The sequence below is a fragment of the Passer domesticus genome, chromosome 10, assembly GCF_036417665.1.
Source record: "Passer domesticus isolate bPasDom1 chromosome 10, bPasDom1.hap1, whole genome shotgun sequence".
Taxonomy (NCBI): domain Eukaryota; kingdom Metazoa; phylum Chordata; class Aves; order Passeriformes; family Passeridae; genus Passer; species Passer domesticus.
The window spans coordinates 42,430,690-42,443,959 of record NC_087483.1 but is presented as its reverse complement, the minus strand read 5'-3'; the positions used below and the strand labels follow the sequence as shown (position 1 = coordinate 42,443,959).

The 13,270-nt window shown below is 52.2% G+C and overlaps 2 protein-coding genes across 2 annotated transcripts in view; both read right to left on the bottom strand.

Moving 5' to 3' along the window:
• Positions 1-13,270, bottom strand: part of GALNT13 (polypeptide N-acetylgalactosaminyltransferase 13) — a 308,398-nt gene that overhangs the window by 225,212 nt on the left and 69,916 nt on the right. The window lies entirely within an intron of this gene.
• KCNJ3 (potassium inwardly rectifying channel subfamily J member 3) overlaps positions 6,591-13,270 on the bottom strand; it is a 29,574-nt gene continuing 22,894 nt past the window's right edge. Inside the window, exon 3 of the mRNA XM_064435359.1 lies at positions 6,591-9,225. Within this exon, the coding sequence (XP_064291429.1) occupies positions 8,639-9,225 (587 nt within the window). The 3' untranslated portion in view covers positions 6,591-8,638. The remainder of the gene's footprint in view (positions 9,226-13,270) is intronic.

Genomic DNA, 13,270 nt, shown 5'->3' with positions numbered 1-13,270 from the left:
GCTGAGGGAGCCGGGAAGGGGCTGGGGAATCCCTGAGGGAGCCGGGAAGGGGCTGGGGAATCCCTGAGGGAGCTGGGAAGGGGCTGCAGAATCCCTGAGGGAGCCGGGAAGGGGCTGCAGAATCCCTGAGGGAGCTGGGAAGGGGCTCAGCCTGGGGCACAGGAGGATCCCCAGGGATCTTTTCCCTCTCTGGAATTCCCTGCCAGGAGGGCACAGCCGGGGGGTCGGGCTCTGCTCCCAGGGAACAGGGACAGGAGCAGAGGGAACGGCCTCAGGCTGGCCCAGGGCAGCTCAGGGGGGATTTTGGGGTATTGAAGATTGGATTTTTGCGAACATTTTTTGCCCATCTCAGCAAATTCCCACTTTGCTGCTGCTGGGATTTTTGTGTGGACCCCGAGGAGCCTGGGAATGCTGAGTGCCAACCCTTCCTGCCCTTTTCCAGAAGGTATCCATGGAATCCAGCCGGAGCCCCGGGCCAGGTGCCCATCCCTCCCGTGCCCACCTGCTCCAAGGTGCGTGGAGCAGCTAAAAAAAGCTCCTTAATTAAACATTCCCACCTGTGCCAGATGGAGCTGGGCTTCCAGGGGCTGGGAGGGATTTGGGAAGGGACAGAGGCACTGCCAGCCCTGCTCTGGGGGAATTTGGGAGCCTGGAAGGCACAGAGGCACTGCCAGCCCTGCTCTGGGGGGATTTGGGAGCCTGGAAGGGACAGAGGCACGAGGGGTGCTGTCGGGGCAGATTTTGGGGCAGGGGTGGGAATGCTGCCTTGCCCGGCGGGGCGGTGGCAGGAGGGCTCTCCCATCTCTCTGCAGCGGGCTCGGGAGCCGCAGCCGCTCCGGGAATGCGGAGATGCCCTTTCCCGGCAAGGTTGTTTCCATGGCAACCGCAGGGATCTCCGGGACCAGGGATGGCTCCGCTGCCGGCGCCGGGAATGCTGCCCCGCTCCTCTCCCCGGGAACGGGCAGAGCCAGGTCTGGGGGTGACCCTGCGGCTCCAGAACTTTCCTCTGACATTCCCTGGCCCTGGCCCGTGAGAGAATTGCGGGAATTTGGGACGGAAAAGCTGCGGCCCCATCCCGGCTGATGGCCGGCAGGGTTGGAGCTGTCTGCTGCAGCTTGCCGTGGGATTGCTCTGGAATAGCCTGGCAGAGCTGGGAATGCTCCCCTGGAGAAGGGAAGGCTCCAGGCAGAGCTCAGAGCCCCTGGCAGGGCCTGAAGGGGCTCCAGGAGAGCTGCAGAGGGACTGGGGACAAGGATGGAGGGACAGGAGCCAGGGAATGGCTCCCACTGCCAGAGGGCAGGGATGGGTGGGACATTGGGAACTGGGAATTCCTGGCTGGGCTGGGATTGCCAGAGCAGCTGGGGCTGCCCTGGATCCCTGGAGTGCCCAAGGCCAGGCTGGAGCAGCCTGGGATAGTGGGAGATGCTGGGGGTGGGATGGGTTGAGGTTTAAGGCCCTTTTCAACCCAGACCAGCCTGGGATTCCACACCCAAGGGTTTTTTTTGTGATATTTTAGGATTTTTTGGGTAAATGCATTTTCGATGGTGGTCACAGCCAGTGCCAGTCTCCATCCCCGGGCTCTGATTCCAGCGGGTCCCAGGGGAGTCTCCTGTTCCAGCTGGATCCCACATTCCCTTTCCTTAGGCTGTGCTGCTGACCCATCCCTGGGAATGCCTTTGTCCTGGAGTGTACATGAAACTGTGGAAACCTATGGAAACTATGGGATGTAAGAGCCAGCCTGGACTCAGGATCCTGCTGAGCCCAACCCCAGCAATCCCTGCCCTGTGGGACAGAGGGAGGGAAAACCTGGGATAGGGGATGGGGGGAACAGCAGGACAGAAAACCTGGGATACAGGATAGAGGGGACAGCAGGAGGGAAAACCTGGGATGCAGGGTAGAGGGAACAGCAAAAGGGAACAGCTGGGATACAGGATAGAGGGAACAGAAAAGCTGGGATAGGGGATGGAGGAAACAGAAAACCTGGGATAGGGGATGGAGGGAGCAGCAGGAGGGAAAACCTGGGATACAGGATAGAGGGAACAAAAAATCTGGGATATAGGATAGAGGGAAGAGCAGGAGGGAAAATCTGGGATACAGGATAGAGGGGACAGAAAACCTGGGATATGGGAAGCAGGAGGAGGGGAAAGCTGTGACCCGGTGCCTCTGTGCTGGGAGAAGTGTGAGTCCAGCAGCAAATTCCCTTCCCAAACCCTCATTCCCTAATTGCAGCCGGCTCTGAGCCCTAGATCGCTGTGGATTCGAGTTCTCCAGGGAATTTGATCACGGAACAGACCCGTGGGCTGGAGGGCCCCCAGCACCTTTCGGTGGCGCTGCCGCTGTCCTGCTGCCCGCTCCTTCCCTGTTTTCCGAGGCTTTCCGGGATGCAGGCAGCTCCGTCTCTATGGAAACGGGACCGGGCTCTGCTGCAGTCGCTTCTCCAGGGCTTCATTGCAGAAACGCTGGGAAAATTAACGGCAGGAGGAGCGGAAAATGAGGGATAGGGAAGGAGCAGTTGGGAAGATCTCAAGTGTACAAATTAGGGGTTGTTTTGCCCTGAGAGGGAGGGGAAAGGAGGAGGAATATTATGGGTTCTGTAGGTTGAATTGACATTTAATGTATTTGGAAGAATGGGAGTATTTAAATTGCTTTCGACCCAAAAATGGGTCAAAGAGCCAGAGCTGGATGGAAAAGAAACACACATTTATTTATTTATTTATTTATTTATTTAGTTAGTTAGTTAGTTAGTTAGTTAGTTAGTTAGTTAGTTAGTTATTGATTGATTTATTTAGGAGTGTCAGTCCCAGACAGATTGACCTCCCTGCTGTCGGTGCTTTCCCCTCTCCAAAGAAAAAACCCAAAGGTTTCTTTGGTGAAATCCTCGATTTCTGATGTATTTGTTCTTATTTAAGGTTTATTATCCCATGAGTTGCTTGGAGAACCATCCGTGGCAGAACTCCTGCCCCATTCCCACAAGGGCTGCATTCCACAGGGAATTGGATCACAATTCCAGGGGGAGTTGGAGCTTGCAGGGTAACACAGGACTGTCCCCTCATTCCTTCCTCCTTGGGAGCAGATTCCATATGAAGGTACATTCCTCTGGTTGAAATTCCAAGGATCTCATTCCAAAGGGTGCCTTGCCTACCCTTTGGGCTGGATTCATCCCCTTTTAGTGCGTGATTTAGCAAGTGCTGGAAATTCTCCTCCGTGCTCGTGCAGCCTCTACTTCCAAAATATCCTGGAAAAAGGCTGGAATGCAGCATTCCAGCTCTGCCAGGAGCAGGGCTGCGTGGGAAGGGCTGTACAGAAACAGAGCCACTCCTGAATGGAGTGGGAAAGAGGAATAAAACCCAGGAGCTTTGTACTGCTGGAAATTACCAATTAAAAAAAAACCAAAAAACAAACAAACAAACAAAATTTTTAAAAAATTAAAAAAAAAAACAACAAACAAACAAAAAAACACCAAAACCACAACACCTTTCCCAAGCATTGTCTCCTGCTGGAAGCAGGATTTTCCATTAGATTTTCAGGATTTGGCAAGAATGTCTCAAGTGAAGCAGGGTAAATATTTGAGATGTTCAGCTGAAGTTCACTCCGGGAAGGAATCCCAACTTAGAGCCATTCCTTGTGGCCTGTTTTATCTGGAATGATGCTCTGGAACCCTCAGGATAGGGCAGGTCCCATCCAGAATATCCCATGGGAGCAGGAACACTTCAGAATTCTGGGATAGAGCAGTTTGTCCTCAGCTTTGGCTCTCCCAAATCCATGGGGATCTGAGGCTGTCATTTGAAGACTTCTAAAAGCCAGTGGAGCTGGGAGGAAGCATGGGCAACCCCGGGGTGAGATCCCCTCATCCCTCACAATTCCCAGCCCCGGGAAGTGACTGATCCCAAAATCCCGGTGGGAGAAGAGGGATGCAAACAGGAGTTTGGGATGTTGAAGGTTTAGGAGAGGAGTGATGGGGCCCTGACAGCTGGGATGTTTATCACAGCAGGATAAAGGGTGATAATTTGGATTTTATTCCACAAAAATTTCTATTCCAAGATTTTGGATGCCGGGAATGACTTCAGCTCCCAGCAGTGTTTCCAGGTGGAAGGGTTTGATAATATTCCCATTGCACCATCTCCTGACACCAGAGCTCTCCTGGTGGGTGCAGAACTCCCACTGGGCTCTCCCATGGGTGTGGGAGCCAAAACAGAACTGGGAGATTCCGGAGCTAAGGACAAAAGGGGAATATTTTGAAAATACATCCTTTATAAAATTAAATTCCCTCCCAACTAATATTCCAGCTTTGGAGCCTCCTGCCTCCCTGGCCTCCTTCCCTGGCTGTGGAAGCACCTCTGGATTTTCCAGCCCCCAGTTTGTCCATGGCAATGGGGTCATTCTGGTTCCACAGCACTAACATTGGAAAACACCTTGGATTTCCTTTGTTCCCTTTTCCTCACAGGAATTCCTGCCACCAGGACTGAGGAATTGTTCCCTGTGCTGGCACAGCCTGGAACTTCCCCATGAGGTGCTGCCAGAGGGATTTTTCATGGATGCACACCCTGGTTTCCAACATGGATCACCCCAGGTGATCCGTGGGGAATTGGGGCTGGATTTTAGGTGTGGGTGAGGGAAAGCGGCCGCTGAAGGCACCAGGACCCGAGCAGCTCCATCACCATGGAAACCAGATCCACCCGCAGGCCGTGGATACCGGGATTGCAGCTGGAACTCTGGAACAGCTCCTGGAACAGCACCCAGGACACAGCTGGGAAAAGGCGGGGAAAAGTGGGAAAAGGTGTTTCCATGGGCAGCCCATCCCAGCATTCCTGCAGCGTGATGCAGGTGAGCTGTGGGATGGAGCAGGAGGATTTTTATTGTCCATTGGGGAGGGCAAGGACAAGGAAAATCCCTGAGGTGATCCCACGGAGAGAGTCCCACAGGGTTTAGGCTGGAAAAGCTTCCAAGAACGCAGAGTGCAACATTCCCAGCACTGCCCCTGTCCCCAGTGCCACATCCACAGGGACCGAAATCCCTGCAGGGATGGGCACTCCACCTGAGCACCTTTTCCTGGAGGAATTTCCCCAAAATCCCCCCTGAGCTGCCCTGGGCCAGCCTGAGGCCGTTCCCTCTGCTCCTGTCCCTGTTCCCTGGGAGCAGAGCCCGACCCCCCGGCTGTGCCCTCCTGGCAGGGAATTCCAGAGAGGGAAAAGATCCCTGGGGATCCTCCTGTGCTCCAGGCTGAGCCCCTTCCCGGCTCCCTCAGGGATTCCCCAGCCCCTTCCCGGCTCCCTCAGGGATTCCCCAGCCCCTTCCCGGCTCCCTCAGGGATTCCCCAGCCCCTTCCCGGCTCCCTCAGGGATTCCCCAGCCCCTTCCCGGCTCCCTCAGGGATTCCCCAGCCCCTTCCCGGCTCCCTCAGGGATTCTGCAGCCCCTTCCCGGCTCCCTCAGGGATTCCCCAGCCCCTTCCCGGCTCCCTCAGGGATTCCCCAGCCCCTTCCCAGGCCCAGGTGATCCCTAGAATCCCCCAGGGATCCATGGGAAGGGCAACAAGGTAATTTTATTAAAGTGACAAAAGAGGGGGGGGGACAAGTGACAAACGCCTTAAAGCCAGCCCAGTTTGGGCCAGTTTAACAAAGCTGGAGATAAAGCCGAGTTTTGCAGCCTTAATCCAAGATTTGGGATTACTGTAGAACTCAAGCCAGACTTGAACATTTATCCAGGAAGACACTGCATGCCCAAAAACGCTTTTATTTCTTTTATTTCTTTAATTTTAATTGAAATATTTACAAATTCCAGGAGAATCCAAGCGGGAATTCAGCAGGAGAGAACACAGACCGGCTGTGCAATCAATCAATCAATCAATCAATCAATCATTGTTAATTACAGTTCTTTTAAATGAGCAGAAGCAAGGGCTGGGTTCAGATGCTTGTTAGTTAATTAAAATAAAGTGAGCACACCATAAAAATGAAATATGAACACGAGGAAGTCCCTAAAATAAATAAATATGGACAGGTGGCTGTGCTTGTACCTCAGTCTGGCCACAAACCTCGGGAATTCAGCATCCAGCAGGGATGGATTGAAAATCCAACAACCTCAGCCCCCCCCGCACACAGACTGGTTTATATCATTGCAATAATTCACTTAATATTTGCTTTTTTTGGCACATTTTCATTTAAAAATCAGAATTTTACAGTTAATCACAATTTGACTTTTTTATTGCATTAAGTGAGGCTCCTTTTCCAGTTTTTGCCCCATTTTCAGGGGGTTTTTGGAGGGTTTTTCCCACCTCCAGCTCTTCTCTCTGGAAGGTTTTCCATTTGATTTCCATTTCCATTTGGTCTCCCTGGGGGACCCCAAATGGCACCTGGGCTGCTGTGCTAGAGTCAGGAAATACAATGGAATAAAATGGGATAGGATATGGAAAAGAGATAAAACAGAAAAGCGGAATAGAATAGAATAGAATAGAATAGAATAGAATAGAATAGAATAGAATAGAATAGAATAGAATAGAATAGGAATAAAATTAGAATAGAATAGAATAGAATAGAATAGAATAGAATAGAATAGAATAGAATAGAATAGGAATAAAATTAGAATAGAATAGAATAGAATAGAATAGGAATAAAATTAGAATAGAATAGAAATAAAATTAGAATAGAATTAGAAAATAAAATCAAAATAGAATTAAAGTTAGAATAGAGTTAATATAGACTAGAACAAGACTAGCTCAGGAATAAGAATAGGAAACAGAATATATTAAGAAGAGAATAAGAATAAAAATAGATCAAGAATAAGAACGGGAAATAGAGTAAGAGATTAGAATAAATTAAAGTAGGATAGGAAATAGAATAAAATAGAACAGAATTAGAATGGAATAGGAATAAAAATAGAGCAAAGAACAAAAGACAGAATAGTAATGGGTTAAGAGTAATAACAGAATAAAGAAAATTAGAATAGAATAGAAAATAATAAGAATTAGAATAGAATAAGAGGAAGAGAATAAGAATAAGAATAAGAAACAAACTAGAATAAGGAAAACAACAGAATTGGGATAGACGAAGAGAAGAATAAGAGTGAGATCAGGATGAACCATGGGAAGGAACTCTGGGAATTGCCCAGCATCCTCGGGAATACAGTGACAGTCACACACTGACACTTCAGGGACACTGGTGGCTGAGCCAGCTCCAGCAGCGCTGGGCTTCCAAGGCCTCGTTCCATGCCAGCATCTATAAAATCCCAATTTTCTCCTCAAAACCCCTCAGCCCTGTCATTAATTATCCAGCAAGGCTGGCACGGCTGCAGGGAGCGCCCGGAGCCAGCGTGCCCATCCTGGGATGTTCTCTGCCCACAGCCAGGAGCAGCTGGGTGTGATCCCAAGGGTTTCACCCACGGGATGGCACAGGGAGCCCCGCTCCTGGTGGGCTGGGTGCCTTTCCCACCCAACCCCTGACGGTGCCATCCATCCCTCCCTCCATCCCAAACCTCCTCCAAGGCCCCAGACACAGCCCAGGGGTCCAGGGGCACCTCAGCCCTCTGGATTTTGGGGAGTGCTCCACACCCCCAGGCCTCACCACAGAGCCCCCCTGCCTTGATGCAGGTGGGCAAAGGAGACCCAAGCACAGCCACAGAGCAACCAGCCCCACACTTCAGCATTCCTCCGAGGCCTGGCTTGCTCTGGAGCCCCAGGGTGACCTGCAGCTCAGAACAAGGTCAAACAGGGCGTTCACCAAAAAAAACCCACCCAGGAACGAGGCTTGGAGCACCCTGCCCTGCCTGGCAGGGAAATCCAGGGAGACTGGGGGAACTGGGGCTCTGCTTCTGGGGTGCAGTTCTCCCAAGAGAAGAGCCTGCCGGGCACCGCGGGCACATTCAGCTTTTTCCATGGTTGGCTGTTTCAGCAACCAGAGAAATCAAGGACATCCTGCTGATTTTCTTCCACATATAAACCACAAAGATTTTTTTATAAAAATGTTACTAATTGTACCTAAAGTGTGAACTTGAGTCATTTATTTATCACTTTGCTCCAGGCTTAAGAACACAAGTTTCTTTTCTAAACAAAGCCTGATGAAACACAGATATTTATTTTTTCCCCCCGGTATTTTTCCTGGTGGCTTTGACACAGGGAACAACTCCCCCCACAAAAAAAAAACCAAACCTGAAAGCAAACTAGAAACCAGCAGTGGATTTAAGGCGAGCAGATTCAATGTGAGGGGTGAACTAAAACACCTCCTTGGAGTTAAAAAAAAACCACATGCAGCAAACAACTTGGGTGAGCAAATCATGACCCACGGCAGGAAAAAAAAACCGAACCCAAAGGCTTTCAACTCGAGTTCCGCTTACCCTGCAAGTTCCCCACTCCGCGTTGTCCCTATTCCCTCGGGAATGCAGGGGCAGGACGGCCCCTCTGCGTGTTCAGGGGTACAGAGTATAAATACAGGAGGAGTCATGCCACGGACGAGACGCAGAGATTGCACACAGTTATTGCATGCGCTGGGCTCCCACGGGCCGGGGACGCGGCCCTCGCTCCGAATCCCGCGGGACGCTCCCGCCTCCTGGAGCGCCGAGCCCACCCCGGCTCCCCCGAGCCCACCCCGGCTCCTGGGCGGCCCCGAGCCCCCGGCAGCCCCCGCTGCCCTCCTCGCCGTGCCAGCCGTGTTATGTGAAGCGGTCGGAATTCATTTTGCGCAGTTTGGGCGGCAGGTTCCCCTCCATCCTGCCCCCGCCCCCCGAGAGCTTCTGCAGCTTGGGGGGCAGCTCTGCCACCGACTGGCTCATGGGATCCGACATCATCTTCGTGGTCTTGGAGCCCAGTTTCTCCTCGGAGTTGCCGGGCACCGAGCTGATGCGCTGGAGTTTCATGGGCAGATCGCCCATGCTGTAGGCCTTCTCCGAGGTGGTGGAGCTCATCCTGAGCAGTTTTTTTGGGAAGTCGTCCCTCCCGGTGATTTTCTGCAGTTTTGAGGGCAGCTTTGTGCCCACCTCGTCGAGCCCATCCAGGCACTCCACGGAGTTGTTCCTCTCCTTGCTGTTGCTGACGGCGGGCGGGATCAGGGGCGAGGACATGAGCAGCATCTCCTCCTGCTCCTTCACGCTGTAGGGCGGGGTGGGCACCTCGAAGGTGGCGTGGAACTGGGAATAATCCACTTTGAAGAACCCTTCCTCCAAGGAGATCACCGGGAAGAAGCGATGGCCCCAGAGCACCTCGTCCTCCGTGTAGGATGTCCTGGCCTGGCACGTCATCCCTGCAAGGAGAAGGGAGGAAGAGCTTCCAGCAGTCCCAGGAAATTTGGGATGCACAGAAATCCTTCAGCAATTCCATTAAATGGATTTTAGGGTTTTAAATGTATTAAAAAAAAAAAAGCATCATTGGCCTGCCCTTGTTTGGAGGAAATGAGGCACCAGGGGAGGTTTAGTTGGATATTAGGGAAAATTCCTTCATGGAAAGGGTTGTCCAAGGCAGTGGTGGAGCCCCCATCCCTGGAGGGATTTCAAAGCCCTGTGGATGTGACACCTGGGGGCACGGGCCAGTGGCCTGATGGTTGGACTTTAAAGGTCTTTTCCAACCGTAAGGATTCCGTGATTTTAGGATTCCACAGCTGTTAAATCATCATTCCCAAGGGGAAAGGAGCCAACACCAGCGGGGGGTAGAACTGAGGAATTCCCACCTACATTTACAGACCCTTTGTGAAGGTGCTGCTGCCAGAGGGACATCGGGGCTACCTGAGAAACCTGGGACTAAAGCAGCAGGAGGGCAAACAGGACTTGTCAGATCCCAAAGCATTCCTAAGTTATTCCACATTTCCCTCCTATCCATGGAGGTACACAAAACCAGCCCCTCATCAGCACATTCCAACCCATCAGCAAGTCCTACAAAACACATTTATTCCTCCTCAAAGGCCTCACCAGCAATCTGCTCCCACATCATCGCTGCCAGGCTGGGATCCAGCTCCAAAAGATTAACAGGGAATGAAATCCATGACTAAGAGGCACAACACTGCCCTTCCTCTTCCTCCCACTGTGGAGAAAAGTCCCTCAAGCACCAGACCTGGCCACCCTGGTGACCCCTGGGAATCAGAGGGTGGTGATGTTCATGGATTGCTGGAGGCTTCCAGAAGAAATCCTGCTTCTTTTCCATCATTATTATTATTATTATTTTTAACCGCTCTCTGTAGAAATCTGCAAATAGAATTACGTTGCCATTTGCTCCTCACGCAGCCAAGTGGAAATGTGACATTTGGATTTCAGGAAGCTCCAGCCACCTCTGCAAACACATCCCCTGCCTGGCGCACCAGGAGCCAGGAGAAAAGGAAGGGAACTTGGGAAGGCACAGGAAAAACAACAGCAGGGCTGCAGTGGCAGGAAGCAGGACAAAATGTGACACACAGCCAGGAAAATTCCAGTTTATCCCACTTCATGCTACTGCTGATGGAATCAGTGCTGGTTTTGCTGCTGATCACAAGACAAAACTCTGTTCCCCACTTTATCTCTTGGGAGGAAAACACGAATCCAGGGTTTTTAGCACTGCTCCCACTGCCAGGGAGGCCTCACATCTGCAGGAGCCCACCCGGAGCCATCCCACAGCCTCACCCGGGATGTATTTTGTACTTCCCAGCGAATTTTCACCCAGACCCCAGGTGCTCCTGTTCATGAAGTGGAGTGGAAGCAATCCGGTTCCTAAAGGGTTTAGGAAAAACCTGCAATTCTGAGAGAAATGGCAATTTGAGTGAGTTCCTCATCCAGCTGTGCCCCTCGCTCTGCAGCTGCTCAGCAGCAGCTCCATCAGCAGATGCCAGAGCTTCCCCTTCTGAGCCTGGGACCTCCTTGGGGACTGAACGTGGGATTGCACATCTGTATCCACATCTGCATCCCCATCCCCTTCTGCCTCTGCCTCTCCAGACCCATCTGCATCCCCATCCCAATTCCCATTCACACCTATTTCCATATCCACATCTGCATTCCCATCCCTGTCAGCATTCCCATCCCATCCACATCCTCATCCCCTACTGGATCCACATCTCCAGACCCAGATCCACCTGCGTTCCCATCCCCATCCAAATTCCCATCCAAATTCAATCCCAGTCCCCATCCTCATCTGCACTGGCATTCCCGTGCCCAGTCCCTTGTGCATCCCCATTCCCAGCCCAGGCAATCCCATGGCAATGTCCCAAGGGCTATTTCCACCCTGCCCCATGGTCCTGCCTCTCCCAGCAGGCTTTCCAAGGAGGAATTCTGTACCACTATTACCATGGATAAAGGCATCAGCAGAATCTTGGGAAAATCAGCCACAGATTCTGTCTCATTCCCACATCAGCTCACTGGAGGGGAAAATATTTGCAGGAACATCATTTGTCTTTCAGGTCCATCTATCTCCTTCCCAAGAAAGCCAAGGGCACAAATTATTTAAGAGCCTCTCAGGGTGAAGAGCAGCAGCCAATATTCCCAACCTTCTTGGGAACACGTGACAGCCAACAGACAGTGCTGAGAGGTGCCACCATGGCCAGGAGGAGAAATCAATTCCCAGCTTTGCTTCCAGCTCTGCTGCGTTTTCCAGCTTTTCCTTTGTGTTCCGTTCTCCCAGCAACGCCTCAGCCCCAGCTCTGAGCTCTCAGTGTTGTTCTGCTGTTCCACGCTTGTATTCCAGCAACAACAGAGCCCCACAATGGATTGGGTGGGAAGGGATCTTAAAAACCACCCCATCCCATCCCAGACAGGGACAGCTCCCACTGTCCCAGGCTGCTCCATTCCCCATCCAGCCTGGCCTTGGACACTCCAGGGATCCAGGGCAGCCCCAGCTGCTCTGGCAATCCCAGCCCAGCCAGGAATTCCCAGTTCCCAATGTCCCACCCATCCCTGCCCTCTGGCAGTGGGAGCCATTCCCTGGCTCCTGTCCCTCCATCCTTGTCCCCAGTCCCTCTGCAGCTCTCCTGGAGCCCCTTCAGGCCCTGCCAGGGGCTCTGAGCTCTGCCTGGAGCCTTCCCTTCTCCAGGGGAGCATTCCCAGCTCTCCCAGCTCCAGAGCAGAGGGGCTCCATCCTACACCAGGACCCGTGTGCCCACCACACCTCCTAGAAAGCACCAAACCCCAAACCCATGAGCATTTCCACGTTTTCCCACAGAAAGAGCAGGATCAGTTGCGTGCTCCCCACCTCGGCCAGCCCTTCTGATAACCAGCCCAGGATTATTTTCCATGAATTTTGCTCATGGATGTCCCTTCTCCTGGCTCCCAGTTTTCCACTCCTGCTGTTGGCACGGGAGGGTTTTCATTTTTTGAGTTTTTCCCCCTCAGCAGGACCCGCAGCCCGCGCTGCTCTGAGGCCTCCACCCCGATCATGGCCTGCTCCCATCTTCCCAAGTTCTCCCCACAATTAGTATCCATTTGCAGGATAAACTCCCAGCCCCAGCTTGGGAGCACACAGGCTGCCTGCAGTGGAATTATTTATTATGGAATCAAGCAGCCGTTTGTCAAAGGAAAAGGCTTTGGAGTGTTTTGTTCCCTGCTCCCAGCTCAGCCCCCCTCACCAAGGGCTTCGGGAGCTGGGAACCAGCACAGCTCTGCCTGCACACAAATCCCAGCTAAGCAGGTACAATTCCAGGAGAAATACCCCAAAAGATCCAGCAACACCCCTCTCCATCGCTTCAGAACCAGGGAAAGCTTTGTGTGCATATGGGGAGCCCAGAGGAGCTGGGGCTGCCCCATCCCTGAAAGTGCCCAAGGCCACCTGGAGCAACCTGGGCTGGGGGAAGGTGTCCCAGCCATCCAATTAAGGATGCTCCTTAATTTCCCTTCCAATCCAAGCCATTCCATGATTCTGTGACTCGCTGTCAGCCCAGCTCTGCATTCCCAGATTAATGAGGGGGCAGATGGAGGCCAAAAGAAAAAAAAGCCGTAAATAAACGCTTTGACTAATTCCACCCTCTAATAATCCTCCAATTACTCCAAATTTCCAAAGGGCCCAGATGGAGCTGGCTGTTTTCTAGGGCTCATCATAAATTGCCTTGAAAAGAATCCCAGCCCTGTTATTTATCCCATTGGATTCCCGAGGCTGGCCGCTGCCTGGGAAATCACGGATCATTAATCAGCTTTTAACAGCCCCCCTGCCCTGGGAGAGGCTTCAGAGACAATTCTGGCACCCAAAGGTTCCCTGGCTCTTTCCCTCTCCAAAGGAATGCCAGAAATGTCACCTTCAGCCGTTTGTTGGACACAGGGACGATTCCCAGTGGGGAAAAGTTCACCTTCATCAGTGGGGAAGAGGGAATTAATTGGGAATTGCAGCAACTCAGCAGCACG